Source organism: Mesocricetus auratus, unplaced genomic scaffold (assembly GCF_017639785.1).
Source record: "Mesocricetus auratus isolate SY011 unplaced genomic scaffold, BCM_Maur_2.0 Super-Scaffold_100691, whole genome shotgun sequence".
Classification (NCBI taxonomy): domain Eukaryota; kingdom Metazoa; phylum Chordata; class Mammalia; order Rodentia; family Cricetidae; genus Mesocricetus; species Mesocricetus auratus.
Window position 1 is genome coordinate 13,726,767 of NW_024429267.1, and position 25,742 is coordinate 13,752,508.

The following is a 25,742-nucleotide window of genomic DNA, read 5'->3' on the forward strand; positions in this document are numbered from 1 at the left end:
AGATAAGACTCCCCATATGCTAATGTGTTTGAATGCTTGGCCTGTAGATAGTGACACTTTAGGAGGTGTAGCCTTGTTGGAGGAAGTATGTGACTGTGTGGGTGGACTTTGAGGTCTCATATGTTCAAGTTGCACCCAGAGTGGGAGACAGTTCACTTTCTGCTTCCTTTGGATCAAGATGTAGAACTCTCCAGCACCATGTCTGCCTGCACATCTCTACCTCCATGTCCTGACATTATGATAATGGACTAGACTTCTGAAACTGTAGGCCAGCCCTGAGTAAATGTTTTCCTTCATAAGCGTTGCTGTGCTCATGGTGTCTTTTCTTAGCGATAGAAACCCTGACTAAGACATTAATGCTTTCCATTCTTTAAATATAAGGTTGGAGAGTTTTGATTTCCTTTCCAACCTTATCTCCACCTTGCCTGGGTGTTACTGGCAGGCATACTGCTAGGAAGCTGCTCTTTGTGTATATCAGAGTAGATAGAGATTTATTGCTGGAATCCGGAGAGCATTTCTGCAGATCTGGCTGTAAAGATAGGCATGCCTCCATCTGCAGGAGACATCTGACTGATATGCTAACCCTGGACACTGAGCGGCCTCTACTACTTGAGTGTTAAAAAGAGATGCTCAAAAAGGGAGAGTCATGATGGCCTCATTGCACAAGACTGAAGCAGAGATAGAGAGACTTAGCAGACAAGGAATGTAAAAGCATGCTTCCCAGATTGGTTCCTCATTCCCAGAAGATGACAGTTGAAAATGCAGGAAGATGTGGGGCAGGTTTCTAAACAGAACCAATAGGGGTGAGAAGGGTGAGGGGAGGACCAAGGGCCTTTCAGTTTTATGCCCCTTTCAACCTGAAGGGATGGAGCCATTTTTATTTTGCTTATTTATTTTCCCCCTTCTCTGTGGCCTGGTCTTCTGGCTTTCCCTGAGGTTCAGTTATTTGTTAGTCTCAGGGGATGAGCTCCAGTTTCCTGAATAACCTTCAGTGCCTCCATTATAGGACTCTTAATAAAAAGTAAAAATAGTCACAATTCATGATTTGAATGGTTCAAAGTCATTTGCAAGGAACAGTCTCCAAATCATCTCTTATTCAAGAGCAAAATGTTGAAAATATAAAAGTGAACAAGTTTGGCTTTATTAAGCATAGAAATGGGACATCTAAATGAAATGTTGCTTTTGATTGACATGTACCCAACATATAATGTGCATTTAAATATGTAATTTTAGAAATAAAATTTAATACTGTTTTTTACTTCATACATATTGTATTTGTCTTTATATCTACATTATATCAAATACAACATTATAATAGGCCCTTTAACTATTAAACCCAATATATTTTTAGGTTTGTTCATTTTATTTTGTATGTATGGGTGTTTTGTTATGAATGTGTACTGTGGGCATGTCTGGTACATGCTGTGGTCAGAAAAGTGCATCTGATCCCCCTGGAACTGTGTTAAGGATGGCTGTGAGCCCTGAGGTAGGTGCTTACATTTATGCAGCACAGGTCCTCTGGAAAACCAGTAAGTGCTCTTATCCATTTGAGCAGTCTTTTCAGTGCCTGGACTAAAACAGCTTCTCTTTAACGCTTTCTCATCATGTCACTGAGAAATGACACATTATATGTCTATCCACACATATCTATGTGTATATGGGAGGTTTTCTGGGTCTTCAGACCAATGAAGATGGGAGCTAACTCCAAAAGAAAGTTTGATTCAATGCCAGGCACTTTCTTTATGTCACGGCAGCTAAGCCATGCTAAGTACTTCCATTTGTTATGTGTTAAGGCCTCTTTGGGGAAACTGTGGTATCCGTAGTGAGTGTGTGTATGAGCATGCATGCACACACGTGTGTGTGTGTGTGTCTGTGTGAGTGTGTGTGTGTCTGTGTGTGTGTGTGTGTGTGTGTGTGTGTGTGTGCATTCTGGAGGCCTTCCTGAGGAAGACAAGTCAGGGTATCTGGGTAAGTTCCAGTGCTTGGGAGGAAGTCCAGGTTAGAGTTCATCACTGAGGGAAGCCAGGGCAAGAACTCTATCAGGAGGAGGGGCAGGAACCATGAAAAACACGGTTTGCTGTCTTACTCTCCATGGCCTGCTCCCTGTGGCTTGTTCTCCAAGGCTTGCTCAACCTGATTTCCTGTACATCTCAGAACTATCTATCCAGGGGTAGTACTGCCCACAGTGGACTAGGCCCTCCCACATCAACCAACAATCAAGACACCCCTCACCCCCGCAGCACATGCCAAGTTGATCTGGTCAATCTTTCAGTTGTTTGTACTGATGGCACCCAAGGTATGGAATGTAAAATAAGTGTATGGAATGTAAAATAAGTTCTCTATCAGAGAGCTTTAACTTCAAATTTCCAACCTTAGAGTGTGTGTGTGTGTGTGTGTGTGTGTGTGAGAGAGAGAGAGAGAGAGAGAGAGAGAGAGAGAGAGAGAGAGAGAGAGAGAGAGAGAGAGATTACTAAGAAGTCCAAGTTGGGTTTTAACATTTGTCCTCCTATCACAGGGTTTTTTCTTTTTTTAAGATTTTAATGTCCTTGCAATTCCAATCATTTCTAACATTTTTTGTTCATTTTATGGTGAATTTTAAATTAGTCATCTATTATTAGTCCCTAGGGTACTCAAGCCCTCTGCTTGCTCATGGTTTATTATTTTCATGGTTATGTTTTAACTTTTTCTTATGAATTACATATAATTGTGGTTATGTGTTCATAAGAATTTTGTTTAGGCTTGGTTGTAACAGTATCTTTCAGAATGCCCCCCAAAGCAAAAGAAAAAAACCCTCAACTTTAATGAAGTATAATTGACATGCAAAATATTTTAACAAATACACACACATAAGCCACCTACAGAGATGGGATGTTGAGCATGTTCACACTCTCAAAGCTGTCACCATTTGGGGCCTGTAGAGATTATTCATCAGTTAAGAGACCACAGTGCTCTCACAGAGGATTGGTGTTCAGTTCCCTGCACCCTCGTTAGACAGTTCACAACCACCCATAACTCTAGATTCAAGGGATCCAGTGCCCTCCTCTGGTCTCAGAGAGACTGCACTCATGCGCGTGTACCTGTACACACGCACACACACACACACACACACACACACACACACACACACACACAAACATGTGCATGCACACACAGAATTACAAAGCTCTCCATGTTCCCTTTTGAGCCCTCAGACTCTCCTGTCCATCTTCCTATCCACAAGGCTTCAGTGCTCTGCTGTCTGCTTTCAGTGACGATTTGCTAATATGAGCTTTCTAGTACTTTACCCAGAGGATCCCAAAGCATTGTTCTTTGTAGGTACTTGTTATTTTCAAATAATTGTTTTGGTATTCATGTGGGTCAGTGGGTCATTTATTTTGTTGAGGAACTGTATCCCATTGTGCAGCTATACCTCTGTTTATTTATCTGGTTACCTATTAGTTGGTATTTGGCTTGTTTATAGTTTTTAGCTATTGTGAGGAAGGTTGTACACGTAGCAATCACCCTATAAACACATGATTTTTTTCTTTCTGTTGAGTAAGAGGCAGAGTAGATTGCCTGGGTCATGGAGTAAATATGTATCTGGCTTTGCAAGATAAGGCCACAATGACTTCAATCATAAGCATCACAGGTTCTCAAATACAGTGTAGCCTCAGCCAGTAATTTTGAACTTGTGCCAATAATCCCCCCTCAGCCCTCCATTGTGGAATTACATATGAGAGTTTCCCCAAATTTAAGAAAAATAACCATATATTTTTTCTCAGTTTCTCTATATCTGGGATTTGTCCAACATGAGGAGTGCTCTGCAGGCTGTGGCCCTCTGGGGAAGAAAAGCTCCTCCACACAGCATCACGGCTATCATGATCACGGATGACCAGCAAACAATAGTGACTGGCAGTCAGGAGGGCCAGCTCTGCCTCTGGAGTCTCTCACCTGAACTGAAGGTACGTAAAGGTCACAGGTCTCTCTGTTTCTCAGCCCTCCAGTAGTGGTGGAAGGCTTGCATGGTGGTGCAGTGTTCACAAGACAAATCAAGACACTATGTGAATTATGAATAGTGTTAATCTCTGCTACCAGCTAAATATTACCACCCTTTAAGCTGCACCGAGTTTTACTATTCTCTGAATTATATGTGTGAGTAAGTGAACTATAGACATTTAAGTATAGCGCTAAAGAATTATGACCCATTAATATAAACAAGAGGCACTCCTGAAAGCCACTATTAACTTAATGAATAATATCTTAATTATCTGGACATTTCTGACATGCTAGCCGTCTTGCTATTCTTTGAGTCTCTGCTTTGCTGTGATTTTTTTACAGACCACATCAAAACCTCTACATTCAATTTACTGTTGTCACCCTCTGACTTCAGAACCTGACCTCACCTAGTATTGGACTCATCGATTAGCAATTAATTGTTTCTGTCCCAAGTCATAAACATTTAACATATCGGAATAGATATTTGCTTAACTCCAGCAGTCTCTAGACCCAATTTGAACAATTAAACTAATGATGTACTTAAAGTGTACTGCCCTCATTCAGAAGCCTTTTAAAGATCAAAACTATTTTTAGCCTTTAAAGTCTGTCCCTTTTAAACCTAAATTAACAATTAATTGTAATTCTATTTTATAGTGTAATTAATTAACACCTCCTATCCCTGCACCCTTCTGCTATAGGCCTGCTAAGAGCTGCACAGCAGACCAGCTCAGATCAATGTTTATGAACACTTTTGAAAAGACTGGGTAGTACTATAGTGAATGTGCTTCAAAAACGGTGCTCACATATATCTGAAAATGTATGTTTTCTATTATCGTTCAAACTCAGACTCCTAAATGGCCTAAAATCTTTTGCTAATCTTCTTAAATCTTTTTTAAAATATTATTTTCTGGCTAAAGTGGCTGGCTAGCAATGCATAGCTCACTATAAGCTTAAGAAATTTCAATAACCAGTGTCCTATTTCTTCTATGTGTTCCTGATACTCATTTAGTGTTTGGTCACTGAGCATTCTGAGTGCATACCAACAGTTAGCTTGAATGAGTTTATCCTGAAGGAGGAAACCTGTACTGGTGGCCCAGGAGGTTGCAATATAGGAGAGGCCAGACTAAGTTAATTAGGCCACTCTTAGTCAGCTGTGTGGTGTTCCCTTGGAAAGCTCTGTCCTGTTCTGTTTAGGAGCAAGTTGTGTTCTTACGGTTAAAGCTAGTTTGCCACCTTATGGACAATTGGTGATATTTTCAGGCATTTTCGGTTATCAAAATTGGAACCAGGGAGATGTTGCATACATTTAGTGGTTCCTCTTAATGTCTTAAAGTGTCTACAACTATCTAGAACAAAAGGACTTCCCAACCAAAAGTCTGTTATGCCAGTATTACATTGTGGAGTGGAATGAAACTCACGCAGGTGAGAGAAGGGAGTCATTTTGCTTATGGAAACACGCTGCACCTGCAGCAACGTAGAGCGAGCCCTTCTGCTGTATGCAGGAATTAACAAGGGTCAAAGACAGATGAGCTTGGAGAGGAGATAAGGCTTGGCAATGGAGATGTTTTGATGCCCAGGAAAGGGATTTTTGAATCTTCTAGGCAAGGGGGAACCTCTGGGAATGTCTGAGCCAGGTGTGGGAATGAGCCTTGTCTTCTGGGTGTTATCCATAATGATGCTATGGAAAAGTAGTCATGCAAATAAAATAGTATGTACAACAAACATGGTACTTTATATCTCTATGCTTCGACTGCTGTATACCTCTTAAGAGCTATATTACTCACAGCTTACCTTTTGGTGCCGTGGTCATCATGGCAGGGCTGGTCATAGGCAGATAGGCATGCCACTGGAGCAACAGCGGAGAGCTTACATCTGATCCACAGGCAGGAAGCACAGAGACAGTGAGACTGGGTCTAGCATGGGTGTTTTAAACATCAAAGCCCACCCCTCAGTAACACACCTCCTCCAACAAGGCCACACCTCCTAATCCTTCCCAAACAGTTTCTGCCTGGGGATCAAGCATCCAAACTTGTGAAGTTATGAGGGACCATTTCGTCCCAGCTACCTCAGGAAGGCAATGGTGTTCACATCTGCTATTTGTTCTGCAGTAGTTTTTCTCTGAGGGTGGAGTTTCTGTGAGGTTCCTGGAGTTTTTGTGGCTTTTAATCCATTGGAAAGGGATGGCATCCGAGTGGTTGTGCACCCAAGTGTGGTGTCTCGGTACAAGGATTTTTTGAGGTGGAACCTTCTGAATTTTCCAGGAAAAATGTAAAGTTAGAATTTAGTGGGTGATCTTAATAAACTAGAAGAATTTTAGCACAATTTTAGTATGACACGAGATCTTTTAAAATAATTCTGATTGTGGTAGAAATAAAGGAAACTATTATATTAGTTATATTTGGTAATCAGCTCGTGTATAAGTTTACATAGTTTAGAAAAAACACAGTGGGTATTGACCCATATGGAATATAACATTTTGTTATTCACAGACATTTTTGAAAATTATTTTTGTATCCATTATGTTTATTCTTCATCTAAGGCAACATTATACATTTTCTTTTTTTATTTTTATTAAAAGAGAAACCTAGAAAGGCTTACATAATTTTATGACTATTGAAATGGCTATACCTCAGATAATCGTGTTTAGTTAATTAATAAATTAAAGCATTCAAGGTTACAACTCTATTATTGACATATTTATACAGTTGCTTTGAATAATGTTTAAGAAAAGAACCCGAGGAGGGTGAAAAATGTTGAAGGAAATATAGTGTTGGTTTCAAGCACAGTAATCTTAGCATAGGAGTTAATTATTTTTTAGTTTCTCGTTTATTTTTTATTAATTTAATTTATTCATTTATTTTACATCCTGACTGCAGTTTCCCTTCCCTCCTCTCCTCCCATTCCCTCCGCCACCACCTTCTCTCTGCACCCCTGCCAATCTACTCCTCCTCTCTTTCAGTTCAGAATGGGGCAATTCTACCATGATTGTCAACAAAGATGGCATATCAACTTGAAGTAGGACTAAGCTCCTCCCCTTGTATTAAGGCTTGACAAGGCCTTAATAGGTTCCCCAAAGTCTGCCAAAGAGTCAGGGCAGGCCCTGTTTCCACTGCTAGGAGTCCCACAAGCAGACCAAGCTACACAACTGTCACATATTTGTAGAGGGGCTAGGTTGGTCCCATGCAGGCTCCTTAGCCATCAGTTTGTCATCTGTGAGCTCAGATGAGCCCATGAACTCTGTGAGTTCCCTTGTGATGACCTTGACCCCCACCCCCAACTTGTACAATCCTTCCTCCCTCTCTTCAACAGGATTCCTGGCCCATTGGCTGTGGATCTCTGCATCTACTTACATCAACTGGATGAAGGCTCTCTGATGACAATTAGGGTAGTCACCCATCTGATTATAGGAGATGACTAGTTCAGGTTACCTATCTACTTACTATAGGAGTCTTATCTGGGGTCATCCTTGTAGATTCATGGGAGCTTCCCTTGCACCAGGTGTCTACCTGACCCCTAAATGCCCCCATTTTTTAAATTGTGTATGTGTGTGTGTGTGTGTGTGTGTGTGTGTTTCTGTGAGTATGCACACATGAGTGCAAGTGCCCTCAGAGGTCACTAGAGAAAGTATGATCCCCCAAAACATGAGTTACAAGTGCATCTGAGCCCATGTGGATGCTCAGAGACAAATTCAGGCCTTTTCAAAGACCATTAACTGCTGAGCTGTCTCTCAGTTTCAAGTTTTCCACTCTGCAGTTTTAATTTTCAGTGTCTTTTTTTTAAAACAAAATAAAATGCTACTTTTTATTTCAGACATGAAATGATAAAAAATAAGCACTTGGGGGTACATATTCAAAACACTCATAGAAAGCAACACATTGACGTTGTAAATAAGCCTTTGGTTTGTTTTCTTGTGCAGAAAAATTCATTTTATTATTTTTGAGGGAGTCAAATTAGGTATCTAAAAATTCAGTACTTTATTTTTAAAAGCAGTTTAAAATTGGCAGCTAAAGTATAATTTTATGTCAAGACAAGGCCACACTTAGTGAAGGTACCCGAGTAGAAGACACAGGGTTCTTCATCCTTCACACAAGATGTCCACCATCACTGTGTGTTCTAGTGTGACTGCTTATTGCTGTGATAAATAACACGACTAAAACCCTCAGGGGAGGAAGTGGTTATTTGGTTTATACTTCCAAGTAATGGTTCATTACTGAGGAAAGTCAGAGGCAGGAACTCAATCAGAAGCCATAGAGGAACACTGCTTCCTGGCTTGTTTCCCATGGCTCGCTACTTGCTTTCTCATATAGCCTAGGCCGAGGGATGTACCTAGGGACAGTGCCACCCACAATGATCTGGGCCCCACTACCTCAATCACCAGTCACCTTCAAACATGCCTACAGGTCAATCTGATCTATGCAAATCTTCAGTTGAAGTTCCCTCTTCCCAGGTGTCTATAGGCTTGTGTCAAGTTAATAACCGATGCTTACTTTGACATCATGTCATCTTGGAGTGGTATATTGGGCACATCAATGGATTTAGAACCCATGATTATTGACTTCCATGATTCACATTATAGGTAATTCCTTCTTATTGCCCCTGGGTGGGCATTCTATGGACTTTGACAGATGTATACTGACCCACAGTTACAATTTTTCACGTGACACAGAAACATTTCATTGTTCTAGAAACCCCTTGTGTTCTACAGTCTCCTGCTTTCCCAAACCCTTTATGAGCACCAGTGTTGTTACATCTCTAGTTCTCTCTTGTCTCAAATGTCACAGAGTTGGAGTCAAACAGTGGTGGGCTTTCCAGGGTTGTTTCTGTCACCTAAGCAGTACACATGGGTTTCTACCTGTCTGTGCAGCTTAGCTGCTCATTTTTCCAGAGCCAGCTGATATTTTGCTGTTTGCATACAGTCCTGTGGTTTTTGTTCTGGTGAAGGGCAGTTTGGTCATGTTCTCATTTTTAACAATTTTGAGCCAAACTGTTACAAATGTGCATAGGTTTTTGTGTGGATGTTACTTTTCAATTTGTGTGAGAGAATACCAATGAATGTCATCCCTGTGTTGAGGATGACCTTCATCATGGGATCCTCCTTCCTTAACCTATCAAGTGCTGGAGTTACAGGCATTCAATACCACACCCAGCAAGAAATCGTTGCCTTCACAGATTGGGGTCATCTGGAAAATCTCTGTGCATGAGAAACACCAGTGTTGACTTTTATGTATTCAAAACTGAAATGTTGAGGAACTGGTCTAGTGCTCATCGAAGTTTCATGATGGAGCCCAAACATGAAGAAACAGAAAGTTGAAGGCAACATATCCCTTCATCTGCAGGTTTTCTAGTCTGTGGATTTTTATGTGTTATGTAACAGCTTTCCTGAAACTTGTGTACATCAAAAAAATCTTAGCATTTTAAAAAAGTGTGTTATTACTATTATTATTCCCAGAAGTTTAGAGTTGTTCAAAAACCTCAGTTTCAACATTTTCAGATTTCAGCTAAAGAACTTCTTTTTGGGCATTCCGCTTCAGTGACATGTTTGGCAAAAGCAAGAGACTTCTCCAAACAGCCCTACGTTGTGAGTGCTGCTGAGAACGGGTGAGTGACAAGTGTCTCCATTGAGCTCCATCACCATGAACTTCCTTTGTCAAAAGCTAAGAATGTGTGTGTGGGAGGGGAGTGGAGGAGAAATGGATCCATGGGTAAGGTGCTTGCTATTCAAATGTGCATTCCTGTGTATGGGTCTCCTGCAACCAGGAGCAAAGCTCTAACCACACAGCTAAGGAGCACCATAGGAGACCCTTAAGTGCGGTCCAGTCAGTCTAGCCAACTTGATGAACTCCAGATTCCATGTGAGACCATGAGAGAGCAATCTAGACAAACCACCCAATGCTAACCTCTGGTCTCCAGGGATTTCATGAATGTCACCTTAACTCTAGCATTCTATAGGCTAAGACAGAAGGAACACACACTGAAGGTCATCCTAAGCCCAGGAAATGGCATTGCTATTCTCCCATACAAACTGAAAAGTAGCATGTACACAAAAACCTACACACAGTTTTCCACCTACTCTCCATGTACACCCCTGCACACGTGTATACGCATAAACACAAAGGCATTCATAACAAAGTGGAAAGTGACTGAGGAAAATAATTAGTGTGGACCTCTGTCCTCCACACACAAAAGCACAAAATAAGGCAGTTGAACAAAGTTGGGGCAAAATATTAATCTCAACTAAATAATAGGACTGAGCTTAAAATTAAATTAGAATGATTGTCAGACAGCTGTAAAAATGAATAAAATCAAATAAAAAATAAAAGAAAATAAAGTTGGGAAAGATGGTTGTGAAAAAATAAGTAATGTGAGTACTTTTGTATTAACAAAATGAAATTGATATGGTAGTATTAATATTTTATATTAAAAACATAAAGAGTTAATGCAAAAAATGGCTAATTAAACTTAAAGGCAAAAAGTCTTGGTATTAACAGAGAAGATTTCCACTTGTTAAGAGAAATTCTGGTTACCAGTAGATGTGAAGTAGACAAGTGTCAGAACTCAGAACAGAGACATCCTCCTCTGGTCTCCATGGGCATTACACTCACGTGCGCATATACATTACAGCCTCCCCCACATACACATAAATAAAAGGAAAATAAATCTACGAAAACAGATTATTAAAGATACCAGCATAAAAATAAACAACTTCAAAATGTGTCAGCTTACCAAGAGCTTTTAAAAGCCACGAATGCCAGTATGCAGTCACTTTGTAAATACTTTCAGGTGCTTGCCAATGTGGGAAAGGGTCAGGGACCACAATGCTGAACTACAGACTGTGTTATTTTATGCTGTGGGCTGCTTAGAATTCAGTTTCTTTACCTTTAATTTCTATATACTCATTTCCCTTTAGGTACATTATTAATTGTTTCATTTCTGGGATATATTCTTTTAATTTCTGTCTTTCCTTCCTTTATTGTTTTCTTACATGCATGCAAATGCACAGGCATATGTGTTTGTGAGCACAGATATTCCCTCCTGTTTAGTAGGATTGCATCCTTTTTTAGGCTACCTTGAAACCTCTTTGGGATGCAGTTAGTTAAAAACAGAAGGGAGGTTTTCTTCGGGTATGAGGGCACGCCTTCTCTACCTCATTTTCAAGGCATTTTGGAATGAACATCCTTTGTTGTGGAGACCTGGACACTGCAAGGTGACTGAGGCACCTCTCCTCTCTGCCCACTAGATGTCAGTAGTGTGTTCCTAGTGGCAAGAAGGTTGTCTCTGTGAAGCGGTTGGTAGTGGGGAACAAAAATCACCCCAGTTTAAGAATCTCTGATTCAAAATATTGGTCATAGTTCTTGATTATAAAAACAAACCTCTGAAAATCATCAAGTACATGGAATATTTAGCAACACACACACACGTACACTGACACACAGACACACACACACACATTTAACCTCAACTGCAGCATTTCCCACAACACTCATAAAGCTTGTTTTTGTCTATATAAGTGTTTTTGCTTATGCTATAAAAATTTTCCAAAACCAAAGAATATTATGCAACTCTGATTCGACTGTCCTTGATCTAGATTTAAACTATCTACATGGTATGTTTTATAGCTTCATTGTACAAACTGGGCTAACGTCTTTATAACATGCATTAAAACTGAGCTTTCAAAAATGCTGAGGGTTTTCCAAATATTAAGTGTCAAGGTTTGCTTATTTCAGGATTTCAAATCAGAAAAATAAAAAAAAATCAAAGAAACTGGATCAATGATTGATCGAATGTAGCCTCTTGGTGGTGCTGTTTGTTTTCATGAGAGAAAAGTGTGTGTGTGGGGGGGGGTTCTTACACACACAGAGATTTGATGTGTTATCTTTCCCAGAATATGTAGTTTAAGCTCACTGAAATAAGTTTTGAATGTTTCCACAGACAGACTGTGGCACTGTCCCTCTCAAAGGCCACCATGGCTGAATTCCCACAGCTTGTTGTTAGGCAGAATGGCCTCAAAGCAGAGCTTGCAAGCTGTACGAAGGGTGTCATTACCCAAACAAAATGATAGAGCCACGGTGTGTCAACCCTGCTAATCACCACAGCATTTTCTTGTCCAGTAATCTGTAACAAAAAGCCACATGAACGATCAGCTTGCACCTAAGTGCATCACTAAAGAAAAACTTGGCGGCACAAAAATTATTCCAGCCAATTGTGTGGAAATAGCAGAGAATAATACAGACTTCTCTGTTCTAGGGAGATGTGCTTGTGGAATGTGAGCAGTGGTCAGTGTGTGGAGAAGGCCACCCTTCCTTACAGGCACACTGCAATTTGTGTAAGTGCACTCCCTTCCGAACAGTTGAGATGCCAACACGTAGCTTGTATATAGTGGTTTCTATCTGAGCACTAAATATCTTTGGAGAATATTCTTTTCTTGAATTTTCTTTTGTTTTTCTTCCAAGATAGAAAAATATCACCAGCAATTGTCTATTTTGGCCTTCCTCACAATCTAAAGATATTGGTGAACAATGTTTATTTTGTTTCTGTATCTTGTCTTTAAAAATGATTTTCATATTGTTTCACATTTCCTAAGTTACACAAAGTATCCGAGGGAAAATTCCGCTTTAACCATATGCTATTTTATAAAAGATGAAGCCTCTTCTGGGTCTGGAGAGATGGCTCAGGGTTAAGAGAATTTACTAATCTTACAGAGGACCTGAATTTGGTTCCCAGGATACAAAGCCTGCCTCTAATTCTAGTTCCAGGGGGTATAGTGTCCTCTACTGGCCTCTGCAGGCAGTGCACTCATATGCACACACCCAACTCCCCACTTGCACATGTAAAAGTGAAAATTGTAAGCATAAATCAGGAAAAAGAAAAGCTTGTGACACATTTTTCAATCTTCACCAGTTCTTTTGGTGGATTTCTTGATTTCTATTTTTTTTTAATTTGTGAAAGAAAAGGAGACCTAGTTATAATTCTGTAATCACTTTCCAATCCAGGAGTTTTCTGTTTCTCCATTGTTGGAGTTTGAACCCAGGGCCTCAAACATACCAGACAACTAATTTCCACTGAGCTCCATCTCAACATACTTTCTGTTTTTTTAAAGTAGTTTCTGTATTTTGATGGACAGAGCATATTTTTCCCATTGTTTGTGCTGCTGGTGCCTCTTGTCATAACACTCTCATACTCTCCGCTCTTCCCCTGGACTACAACCCAGTTACAAAGTGCAGGCAAGATAGAATGCATAATCTGCTCTTTAATAGGAAATACTTCCAGAATTTAGTTGTTCCAAAATATCTCCCATCTTCTTTAAATGCCTTCATTTCTTACTAGTTGTTTAGCAATACTGCTGGGATAGAGAGCCCAGTTTGTTATTGTTTAGCTCTAAATAACACTGCAGAAGTAATATAGCTACTGCTGCCCTATGATTTGCAGTATTTCTTGTAAAAGATCTCCACTTTACCCTGGGGGATGAGATTGTGATGGGGGGGTTGTCGGTGAAGGTAAGCCGCAAAATCAGAATGGCAGGAGTGTGTGACTAATAAAGAGAATTGGAGGTGTTGCCTAGTTCAGGGGTTTCGTGGCAAAGAGACAGAATGGCATTCAGAGAGGCCTTTACACAGCTAGGTGGGTGTCAACACCAGCCATCTTTGAGGTGCTCTTCTTGGAACTCCATCCCACAGTACTACCACTGCTCCTTCCGGATGACGGGCGAAGGCTGGCTGCTGTGCTGCGGGGAATACCGAGATGTCCTCATCCTTGATGCTGGAACTCTGGCCTTTCTGCACACCTTTTCCTCTTCGCAGTCCCCTGACTGGATGAAATGCATGTGCATTGTTCACTCTGTGAGAATTCAAGGTAACCATGGGTGTCTCAGCACTCTGACTGAGCAGCACCTGGTTGAGATGCTAGTGAAATTGTCAAGCCGGGGCTGAGAATGCTGCTGGTGGTGTTCACCTTGTCCTGGGGACAGCTCTCAAAGCCATGTCAGAGGAGACCCAGATTCCCTCCACCAGTGGGCCAAGTTATTAGGAAACCAGCAGGAGGTGAAGACAAGCATTTCTATGACCCAGTTCTCAGTTCGTCTAGCTGAGAGAGACAGACGGTTGGGCAGTTTGCTCCTTCCTTTCCTTTCCTTTCTTTTTGCCCCTCCCTCACTCCTTTTCCTTCCCATTCCTTCCTCTTCCCCTTCTTGTTTTTTTCTTGTTTTTACTTTTTCTTGTTTTTTTCTTTTCTTTTTGTGGAGCAGCAGGATGCTTTTTCTGTATATACTACTGAAATTCAATTTCTATAATCAGTAATGCTTGAGTAAAGTGAAGTTGGTCCTACGGTCCCATTTGAAATGGGCTCAACATCACCAGCATCTGCGGGGTGCCCTGGCTCTTTTTTTAGCTGTATTCTTCACATACACAGGGAGTTAGGACATGGAATGAAATCATTCCCTTCATCCAATAAAAGCCAAAGCTGAATATATCCTGCAGACCCAGGCTTGTGCTATGGCTGGCTATGAGGTAATAGTGACAGCACACAGGTTCACTGACTGACAGGTCATCCCTTCCTTTCACAGAGGATTCTCTCTTGGTCGTATCTGTAACAGGCGAGCTCAAAGTATGGGACCTCTCCTCGTCCATCAACAGCGTCCAGGTTGGCATAGAAACCACTCACTTTTCCATTATTTCAATCACTATTCATTGAAAATTTCAAACTACAAGGGGGATACATGTTCACAGTTGAAGGTTTAAATGATATCTTTCCAAGGGTGGCCGGCCACTGAGGCAGTTGAATTGTATCCTTCCAACCATGACCATACATAATGCAAATAGGTTTATTTACACACAAACAGGGAAGGAGTAGAGAAGGGAAATGGTTATATTTTTAATTTAAAAATCGATAGTAGACATTGTTCTGTCCCCTCTATTAGAACTCTTTCAGGGTATGGGACCTGTAGACAGACAGATGTATAGGAGGGTCACTTTCCTGGGGATGCCCCCATACCCACCTGCTCCCTAGCATCAGACTAGAGTCATAGTGACAGACAAAAGAGGGAAACACAGTATGTGTGTCAGGCTGCACCACACAATCTGTGGCAATTTCTTCATCGATATTGTGCTATTGTCGCTCATTAGAAATACTCCCCTCCCGTCTTTGCACTATTGGAAGCTTCAGCAGGCTTGTTGCCCTGCATTGACTATGCTTATGCCTCTTCAAAGCACCCCTTGTATGGTTTCCTTCTGGTTTTTGGAATCAAGGTACTACAGGGAAGGTTTGTTGTTGCTGTTCTGATTTTTACCATTTTATGCCCTTCCCCTCTGTTCTGTCTGAAAGCCAGTGACTTCATATTTTCAACACTTCTCATGGTTCCTTGTAGAATAGTATTTGGTTGACTATCAACAATAAGTCCTTGAAGCTTGCCAAGTCATGTTTAGATCAAAACACTGGGAAGGAACCTTGGCTACTTGTGAAGGACCAGTATGGAGCATATTAGAAAGAATATGTCTTCTGTTTATGTGTACATTTCCTGGAATTTGTATTCATGTTTTTTTTCCTTTTAAAGGAAAAGCAAGATGTCTATGAAAAAGAATCGAAGTTTCTTGACTCCATGAACTGTCAGACAATACGATTTTGTACATACACAGAGAGACTCCTGCTGGTGGTATTTTCTAAATGTTGGAAGGTATTAGAAGTACTGGTTTTCTTGTTAAGCCAAGCAATGATAATATATTTTTAATATCGAAAAGAAACTCCTTAAAGTACTAATGTTAAGACACGGAATGATTAGTCATTTCTGCCTGTCTTATTGTTATGTGCTCCATTACTGCACTCCCTAAGATATTTTATGTGAACCAATACATTCTAGTTTTATCAAAAACAAATCATGGTAATGATGAAAATGATTTCTGGGGGCTGGAGAGATGACTTAGTTAAGAGCACCAGCTGCTCTTGCAGAGGACAGGTTCTGTTCCTGAAACCCACATGGTGGCTCACAAATGTCTGTGACTCTCTTTCCTAGGGATGTGATGTTCTCTTTGGGCCTCTTTAGGAACTTATGCATGTGATGCATACATACAGTCAAACACTCATGGATAAAATAGAAACAAATCCTTTAAAAAGAAATGAATTTCCAAAATATTTTCAAAATCAGTGTCTGCATTTTCCTTTTAGAAAGCTAATACTTGCCACTTATATAGATAGATCATATTTCTGGATTTTTTTTCTGTTGTGTCACTACCATGTTTTAGGGAATATTCTTTCTTTGCCTGTGAATATAATGAGTGATTTCTCCAAGAGTAAAGAAAAACTAAATTATCAGCCAATGGCATCTCTATTTACTATAATGTTTCACATAACTGCTAGTAGAAGTCTGATTTGTGCCATAATGATATATTGTCTCTAAAAATTTAAAGTATGCAAGCTAACTAAGGATCTCTGCTATGCAAACATTTTATGTAGAAGAAGTTTTTAGATGCTATACTGGGACAAATCAGACGGAGAGAATAAAATTATTTAAAAATGTAGGATTTGGACTTCTATGCTTAACAGGTACAGCCAGATAGCTTTATCCCCTGCAAGCTACCTTAGGATAAATGGGAAAGAGTACATCTGAGTGAAATATTAGTAAGTCACAAAACATTATCTTAACCCATGGGTTTAGTATGCTTGCTTTTTATGTTTAATAAGCTGTAGCATTAGTTTCATCATAGTTTTGATAACCATAATTATTGCTAATCCTCCTAGCAGGGTCTGTTTCCAGGATTTATGTATATCTGTAATTTCCTACAGGTTTATGACTATTGTGATTTTTCCCTTCTGTGGACGGAAGTTAGTAGAGACGGGCAGTTCTTTGCTGGTGGAGAGGTACTTGCTGCTCACAGGGTCCTTGTTTGGACAGAAGATGGTCACAGTTATATCTATCAGCTGCTGAACAGGTGGGCCTCAGATGGGAGCGGCGTTCAGAACATTCAGGTAGAAAATGAACTTGGGGAGGTTTATTATGGAAAAGCCTCTGCATGCAGCCCCTGATCAAAACCCAGAACAAAACAACTTTGGCACTGGAAGATTTACTCTGGGCTTGCAAGGCCTCTGCCTTTGTACAACACAGCAGGGGATGAAGGCATGAGATTAGCCATGTAGAACTTGTACAGCTGGTGCAGGGCTTTCAAAAAGTCACTCATAATTATTAACCCAACAATTTCTAACCAGAGTTTAGAAACTCGAATGGTGCCATCCGGCTTATGAAAGTAGGAGGGGTGGTTTTGGTAGAGGCGAATAAAGGACCCTAAGTTTCTAAAGTTTGCTTTAAATTTTCCCCACACAGTGGGCTTTCCAAATGCATATGCCCCGTCGATGGAGGAGTCCTCAAGGAGACAATCTACCCCCACTTACTGTGCTCCACTTCTGTGGAGGAAAATCAGGTAAGATAGGAAAAGCAGTCTCAAGCCTGCTTCTTGCTTTATAATAGACTCGGGCTTGCAAAAATGAAACCAAAGCATGAGATCAAGCTGCCAAGAGAAGATCAACTTCAAGTGTTAATGGTGACGAAAGAGGAAATGCCACCCTTCAGAATTGTATAGGGAAATTACAAGTGTGGGAGAAAATAAAGAAGATATTAAAATTCTGATTTTTCTGCCATAAATATTGACCGTTTGCCTAGTGTAGCTGGGAATGTTTCAATTGCTGAGAAGTTAAAAGAATAGTACAATAAACACTTACTTGTCCTTTACCTGGCTACACCAGTTCTTGAAATTTTATCGTATGATCCTCTCATATAGACGCACACACCTCACATTTTTTCTTTGCTCTGTTCCATAGTGCATTTGTAACATTTTTGATATACCAATTCTCCAGCTTTATGAAAGGGTTTTGATACTTTAAAAAAACCCTTGACTTATCTATCAAGATCATTTTCACATGTAATTTCTTCTTCAAATGTGTGTAATTAAGGTTGCTGGCAGATGGTAGAGGCTATAATTGTGAGCTTCCTGCTTGGCTGAACGACACTTTTGACAGTTGACCACATCTGAAATCCAAGCAGCACCTTCCTTGCAGTGATGCTATTCAAAATTATTTTTAACCTGTAGAATCAATTGTCAGTTAATTTCCAAAAAGGTACTATATAAAGGGAAGTGTTTTATTTTGGTGACATGTCACCATGAAAGTGCATGACTATGTACAGAGTGATTCTTTGCTTAATTAGGCAGCAGAGCTCTTGGAAGCCCCACAGCCGGGATGCCCCTTTAATGTTTTGTTGTAAAACTTGGTTAAAAATCTCAGCCAGAACTAAGAACCCCAGGTGCAGCTAGAGCAGTTAAACAAAACAAAAAACAAAAGAACAAAAAGAAAGCTTCAGAATTACAGCATGCATCAGGGGACATTTTTAAAATCCTTCCCAGGCAGCAGAGAAGCCTTGTCACAAAACAGTGTTATGTCTCCCTCAGACAGGCATTTTTGTTGGTTTGTAGGACCTGCTGTTTTCTCCATTTTGGCTCCGGAGCAAATTTTTACCAACATAGTTTTCCACAGAAATCAAATGTCACTCACGAATTTCTACTCTAACAAGTAAATAGCAAGGCTATATATGAAACCATTGTTTGAAATTAGAAAGTTGGGGATGGAGAAATGGCTTGGAGGTTAAGAGCACTGGTGGCTCTTTTAGAGTACCTGGGATCAGTACTCACCACCATATGATGGCTCACAACTATCTGTAACTCCAATTCTAGGGGACTTGATGCCCTTTCCTGATCCACAGGTACTCTACACACATGCCACACATGCGTGCATGCACACACACACACACACACACACACACACACAAAGACAAACACTCATACACATAAAATAAAACGATTTTTGAAATGGAAAGTTATCTAGCTTTGTCTCTCCAATTATGAACACATAAAGAGATTGGTTCTTTGTCAGATTTCTCTGTCCCTAAACCCATATTTTAAGTGAAAGAAAGTAGAATCTACTGCACTATAAGTAGAATAATCAAATTTTAGGAATTTTATCACAGTAGACCTAGAAAAGACCATTCTGCAAGCACATGGGGAAGGTTGTAGGGTCAATGTTTGGAGCCCTACCATAAAGTTATAACTGGTGTTTTGGCATTGTTGAGAGTTTCCATTGGTTCCCATGTGAACCTATCTGCTGATGGGTTTCTTTGTCTCTTGGAGGGGCCCCTGGCACTCTGCAAGTCTCAGCTGACATAGAAGGAGGTTCAGGTCCAAGGTGGGCAGGTGTGTTCAAACTAAGAATGATGAAGTTGGTGATAGCTAATATGTATTGAAGTGTTATCATTTACAAACATATAAAATACTTCATGCCTTCAGCTGCCATTAGGAGGCCATTTTCAAACTGGCATTTGGAAAGATTAAGTCCAAAGTTTTATAATAGGTCTGATAATGAGTCCATAGAGACAGTTGGTCAATAGTACTGGAAAGGATACCAAGGACTGCAGGAGTGAATATATTTATATATCCTGGTGCTATCATAACTAACTAATAGAACTGAAGCAACTGAGAAAGACTGCTCATCTTTTGTGAGAAGTTATCATCATGAACACATAGGATCCAGATACAGAGTTTGGAGACTCAAAGTCTCCATCATTATGGTTAACCCAAGCCATTTTCTCTTGCTTTTTTCATATATAAGTTAAAGACCATAACAGCCCCAACTCATAGCATATTGAAGGGTGTTTTAAAAAACTAAACATGTACCTAGCCATTATTGATAATGCTTTCATGAAGGGATGTATGCAACACACACACACACACACACACACACACACACACACACAGTATACCCAAGGTTAGACACACTTGTGGCAACTCTCTGAAGCTGTGATCTCACTTCTAACTTTTAATCAAGGCTTTTCCCTCCTTTTCACCTAAATCATGGGTGGTTTCATTTAATTCACTAGAGAATTTTGAAAGAGCTTAGAAGTGTTTGAACAGGCTTAACTCAGTTTTGAAGTCTCACTTCTCTCTTCCTGTGGTCAGAGCATTACCACATTACCTATGCCAAGCTCATGCTTTATTTTACAGAGCCTGCATTTTGTCATGGGCTACATGAATGAACGGAAGGAGCCTTTTTATAAGGTACTTTTCTCTGGAGAAGTCTCAGGAAGAATTACATTGTGGCATATTCCAGATGTCCCCATATCTAAGTTTGATGGTTCTCCTAGAGGTAAGATGGTTTTGCTCCCCACCCCCTCCCCAATACAGTATCTCCTTAGGTAGACCTGGTTGGCCTTGAATTTAAACTCACAGCGATCTTCCTGCTTCCTCCTCCCAAGTACTAGGATTAAAGGTTGACCCCACAATGCCTAGCTTGTCACTTTACATTTCTTTCTTTTTTAGTTTTAATTTTGCATATATGTCTGCTGTGAGTATGTGCACATGAACACAAGTTCCCACAGAAGCTAGTGGTGTCTGAACCTCTCTGGAGCTGGGGTTAGAGGTAGTTGTGAGCTACCTGAAGTGGGTGCTATGGATTGAACTTGGGTCCTCCAGACAAGCAGTAGATGCTTTTAGCAGATGATCCACTTATCTGGTCCCAGAAGTTTCAGTTTCTGATTCTGTTATCTGAAAACTAATTTGTGATTAGTTCAGAGACTTTTTGCATTGAGCCATTTGGTTCTACAAACAAGAAGAGTGAGGAGTCTACCCAGACCCTTGTCCAGACTGCTAACTTGTCACCTTGGAGACATGCCTGTGGCATGTCTGTGAAGAGAGTCTAGACCAGGCTATCTAAGGTGGGCGGGGGGAGGATCTCTGATGTGGGCAGTGCAATGGCACAGGCTGGAGTTCTGGACTGAATTAAAGGGACAGAGCAATCTGAGCACCATTTTTGTTGCTCTTTGCTTCCTAAGTGCAGATGCAAAGTGAGCCCTGCCTGCAGCCCCCAGTCATCACTTCCCCACCATAACGGACAGTTCTCTTGAACTCTGAACTAAAGAAAATCCTTCCTTCTTGAAGGTTCTTTTGTGAGGCATTTGGCCAATCAACTGGGGGTGTAATACCAATATGAAACATATATAAGTTTGGGGATCTGATGCACAAATACAATCGACATAATTCAAATGACCTTCAGCTGAGCAACCCAAGGGACATAGACCAGGGTTCTGTGTGGGACTGAGCTTTTCTACCCAGTTCATACTTCTGAAGAGATGGCAACTTGATCAGATTTTCCACATCTATTATGACTAAGTGAGTCAGCTTTTCCCTGTGAATGTGCTCCTTTCAGAAATACCAGTAACCACCACCTGGACTCTCCAGGATAATTTTGATAAGCATCAAACAGTGTCACAGAGCATCACAGACCATTTCTCTGGGCCCAGAGATGAGATGGGAATGACAGCGGCCATCACCTCATCAGAGTACATTCCAAATCTTGATAAACTCATCTGTGGCTGCGAAGACGGGACCATTTTCATCACTGAGGCTCTGAATGCTGCCAAAGCAGGACTCCTAGAAGGGGACTCTTTATTGAAAGGTGACTGAATTTTTTACTCACAATATTTACTTAATTTATGGAATCTTCTACAAGCTATACAAAAATGTCCTAAAGGCCTCAGACCTTTGATAGCATTTGCATATAAATTTGTGCATGGTTTAATAATAAATTAGGCATGTGCAATAGGTTTATGAACACTCCAGCAGAATATTGTACTGTCCCATCTGAAGCTTCTCATTCCTCTTTAAAGGCATGTAAAAGTTTCAATATACTTCCTGAAATTGTATATGTGTTTGTGTGCAAACACATACACACACACACCAGCACAACGTGTGCCGTGTTTTAATTATATTACCAAAATAGATGCCATGCAGAGTTATTATTAAATAAATATCAATAAAATATTTTTGGTGCTCATTCTTCATGAGCTCATTTTCAATGACAAATAATAACCAAAATTGAGGTTGAAAAACTTTCTGTTAATTGATACTTAAGTTTTCCAGCCTTTGGCTACTATGGAAGATTTAAAATTGATTATCCTTGAATGACTACATCAATAATAGTTTGTGATTTTGATTTTGATAATTAAGCTATTTGAATGGTTCCATAAATAACTGATTTCAGCAGATACATGAATACTCAATAATAAACTGTGAGATTGTGAGTGTTCCCCAAATATTGATCACCTTTTATGTTTTTAAAACATTTAAATCTTTACCAGTGAGGAATAAAATGGTATCTTCCTGTATTTATTTATATTTTCTTGAAATGATATCTGTGTTCTTACTCATCTCTGTGCATTATGAAAATTAATGCCTACTAAACAAATTTCATTATACAATGAGTTGTCATATAAGGAGAGGGAAGACAAGAAGGGATGGCAATTTTAGGATATATATTTAAAAAAGTATGTCTGTGGTTTTTTTCTTTTGATTTTGAGTGGTTCAACTTAGGGTATTATGCATGCTAGATAAGCATTCAGCTGTCAGATCTCCAAATGAACTTCCCTTTTCTTTCCCTGCAGTGCTGGGGATCAAACCTAGGGCCTTACACGTCCTAAGTTTTCTTGTTGTTGCTTTGCTTTTGTACTTTTTACAATTAGAGCACCCTCATCTAGTCCTCATTCTTCCACACTTGAACTACTCACCGAGTGTGAGTGACTTGTGGGTGACCACAGAGGAATAAATGGCAGTGGTGCCAACAGAGATTGTAAGTCGGTAAACAGCCGCCATGAAAAGGTCAGAAGAAATGGCGATGGCAGATATTTTAATCAAGGCCGATGTATCCTAATAACACGAGACAGACACACACACACACAGAGAGACAGAGAGAGACAGAGACAGAGGGAGAGGGAGAGGGAGAGAGGGAGGGAGAGAGACAGAGAGACAGAGACAGAGACAGAGGGAGAGGGAGAGGGAGAGAGGGAGGAAGAAGGCAAGAGGTAGTGGGTATGAGAAGAGCAAGAGGAGAGAGCAAAGACAGCGTAAGTGGGCGGGGTCTGTCTTTTAAAGGGGTCCGAACCCTGTGCTGACCAGAGTGCTGCCTGAGTGCATTCTGCCAGGTAACAGGGCAGGCCAGCATAATGCCTGAATCCTTTCATTTATAGCTTGCTAAGGCCAGAAAATGAAGCAGAACAAAATAACAGATCTTTGAGATTCCATTTCAGTTCGAATAAAGAGGCCTTCTCTAGTTTGGAGAGTGTGGGTAGCAATGAAAGGAGCCACAGGAGCTGGTGACAAGGGAAGCCATGGGCCAGAAGGCCTGACTTCTAGCTCAGGTCCCGTGTGAAAGCCGCTTGCCCACATACCTGTGTGATTCCCAGGCGTTGTGCTGGGAATATAGTCATTTCATCCCAGTCTGTCCAAACAAGCGGCTGTCACTTGTTTCTTCAAGCGATGGGTAGAAGCTGTGAGTCAGAAGAAAGGACCAACACGTCCACATCTGTGGCCGCACATGCAGGTGCGGGAAGTGACTGACTCACAGGAAAAGGGAAGATTCCTTCAGCAGCAAGATTTAAACATTGTGCCCAGCTTCTGACAGACTTTGAGCCTGGTGTGTTTTACCTGTGAGCAGTGGAAAAGAGGGAGAACTTGATCATTTCAAACTTCTTTTGCAGCAAAACGTCGTGAGACATTTGCTTTTCTTTTCTGTTAGATTTAACGTGGCTACTCTTGTGAAGAGGGAGTGACTAGTCCTCTCATGTTGGAGCATGTCAACAACCATCGGCAAACAGGAGGCTTGAAGGACCAATCTTCCAGCTTCACTCAAAGCTTGCTTGCTGTAGCTTCATCAGATGGGGCATTTTGCTTTCTGAGATGGCCCACTAAGGCTTATGGATAATTTTCTTAGCCAACTGTGTGCATATTTGAAAATGTGTGAAACAAAAAACTTAGAATTACCTCAAAGATAAATTTTGTCCTACTTTGTGTCTGACCACTTTCCAGATCCCCCCTGTCATGTGCTTCTCAGAGGCCATCACCAGAGTGTGACGTCATTACTTTACCCTCACGGTCTTGCTTCAAAATTAGACGAAAGTTGGATGGTGTCTGGGGATCAAGGTTCCTGTGTGATCCTGTGGGATATTTTTAAGGAAGAAATTCTGCACACATTCTTTTTGGAATCTGGTCCAGTAACAAGACTTTTGATGTCACCAGAGAACTTGAAAGTAAGTAAACATAAAGAGTAAAACATAACACACAATTTAAAAAGCAAATAATAACAAAACCCTATTTTCCCACAGTAGACAAACAAACAAACTACTGGATCTTCTTCCTACAGTTGGCTAGCTGCTTCAAACTTTTCAATATGAATTTTATTTTTATTATAATGTATCACATATACAATGTTTCTAAAGTAAACGTTGGATCACTTACAGCTTTATAAAATCTTCTTCATTAAACACAAACTAATCAGATTTTCTTCTCCCTCATTCTGTTTTAATTTTTAGTGTGGACTTTTAAAATAAATTCAAAGATTATGCAAAAGCAAGCCAAAGAATGTAGGAATATATAAAGTTTAGTTATGATTTCCTTAGTAAATGCTGGATGAACATTTAATAAATATTGAATTCATGAACATCATTCTCCCTGATGGGGGAAACAAAATAGTGCTTCTCTCCTCATAAGACATCAACTTAAACCCAGTTAACAAAGAGCAGAGATCTTTGTTAACTGTGAACCAGATTTTGAGAAAAAAGTATGTGGCAATGTAAATAAGATATGTGGTAAGTTAGTTTGGTTTATAAAATTATGTCTATATAGTGCAAACATGTAGAAATTGACACTGTATTTTGGTAACAAGACATGAAGAAACATATTTCATGATCAGAAAGGATTAAACTAAACAGAGAAATGCTGTTCCAGAAACTTCCATGTGGACAATTGGAATACTGTGGAATGTATTTTATTCTTGAGTCTCTCTCCTGCTCTCTTTCATTTCTTTTCTCTTTTTTGCTCTAGGACAGAAGTCCAAGTCTGTCTCACACCTGTTTCCTTTTTCCCCTCCCCCAGTCACAGATGTAGCTGCTAGAGTCAGAATCCACTCAAAACAAGTCAGATAAAGCAGGGATTTATTGAAAGAGTGCAACGGGTGTCAGCATGGGGACTCAATAGAACTTAAGGCATGAATTCAGAAATACTGTTTCTACCTTCAAAAGCACGCTATTCTGCAATTCTCCCTCTCCTTCCCTGGGAATTACTTAATCTTCTAGCTTTCGAATGCTTAGAAAGCAGGGTTGAATCAACTTGGTCTGGGTCATCTAACCTGTGATCACTCATGACCATTTGATTTATATTCTTGTGTTTGTGTATGTGTGTATGTACCTGTTTGTATGTGGGATGTATGTGTTTTATGTATGTGCACACATATGTGCCTGTAATGTCTATGTGTGCATGTGTCTCTGTGTCTATTTTTGTGTCTCTCTGTGTGTTTGTACATGTTTGTATGTGTGTCTGTGTGTGTGTGTCTGTTTTCCTGTGTGTGTGTGTGTGTGTCTGTGTGCGTGTGTCTGTTTTCCTGTGTGTGTGTGTGTGTCTGTGTGTGTGTGTCTGTTTTCCTGTGTGTGTGTGTGTCTGTGTGTGTGTGTCTGTTTTCCTGTGTGTTTGTGTGTGTGTGTCTGTTTTCCTGTGTGTGTGTGTGTGTCTGTTTTCCTGTGTGTGTGTGTGTCTGTTTTCCTGTGTGTGTGTGTGTGTCTGTTTTCCTGTGTGTGTGTCTGTGTGTGTGTGTCTGTTTTCCTGTGTGTGTGTGTGTCTGTTTTCCTGTGTGTGTGTGTGTGTGTCTGTTTTCCTGTGTGTGTGTGTGTGTGTCTGTTTTCCTGTGTGTGTGTG

General features: G+C 40.4%; 1 protein-coding gene across 2 annotated transcripts in view; it reads left to right on the top strand.

Annotated features, from left to right (window-relative positions):
• The window catches only part of Wdr72 (WD repeat domain 72), a 169,249-nt gene that overhangs the window by 16,658 nt on the left and 126,849 nt on the right, over window positions 1–25,742 (top strand). For both annotated transcript variants that reach the window (XM_021229378.2, XM_013116125.3), the window contains exons 2-12: window positions 3,762–3,941; window positions 9,467–9,573; window positions 12,220–12,298; window positions 13,650–13,824; window positions 14,534–14,610; window positions 15,521–15,640; window positions 16,747–16,892; window positions 17,282–17,378; window positions 20,007–20,148; window positions 21,208–21,456; window positions 23,862–24,082. In XM_021229378.2, coding sequence (XP_021085037.1) covers window positions 3,789–3,941; window positions 9,467–9,573; window positions 12,220–12,298; window positions 13,650–13,824; window positions 14,534–14,610; window positions 15,521–15,640; window positions 16,747–16,892; window positions 17,282–17,378; window positions 20,007–20,148; window positions 21,208–21,456; window positions 23,862–24,082 — 1,566 coding nt within the window. In that variant the 5' untranslated portion in view covers window positions 3,762–3,788. The remainder of the gene's footprint in view (window positions 1–3,761; window positions 3,942–9,466; window positions 9,574–12,219; window positions 12,299–13,649; window positions 13,825–14,533; window positions 14,611–15,520; window positions 15,641–16,746; window positions 16,893–17,281; window positions 17,379–20,006; window positions 20,149–21,207; window positions 21,457–23,861; window positions 24,083–25,742) is intronic.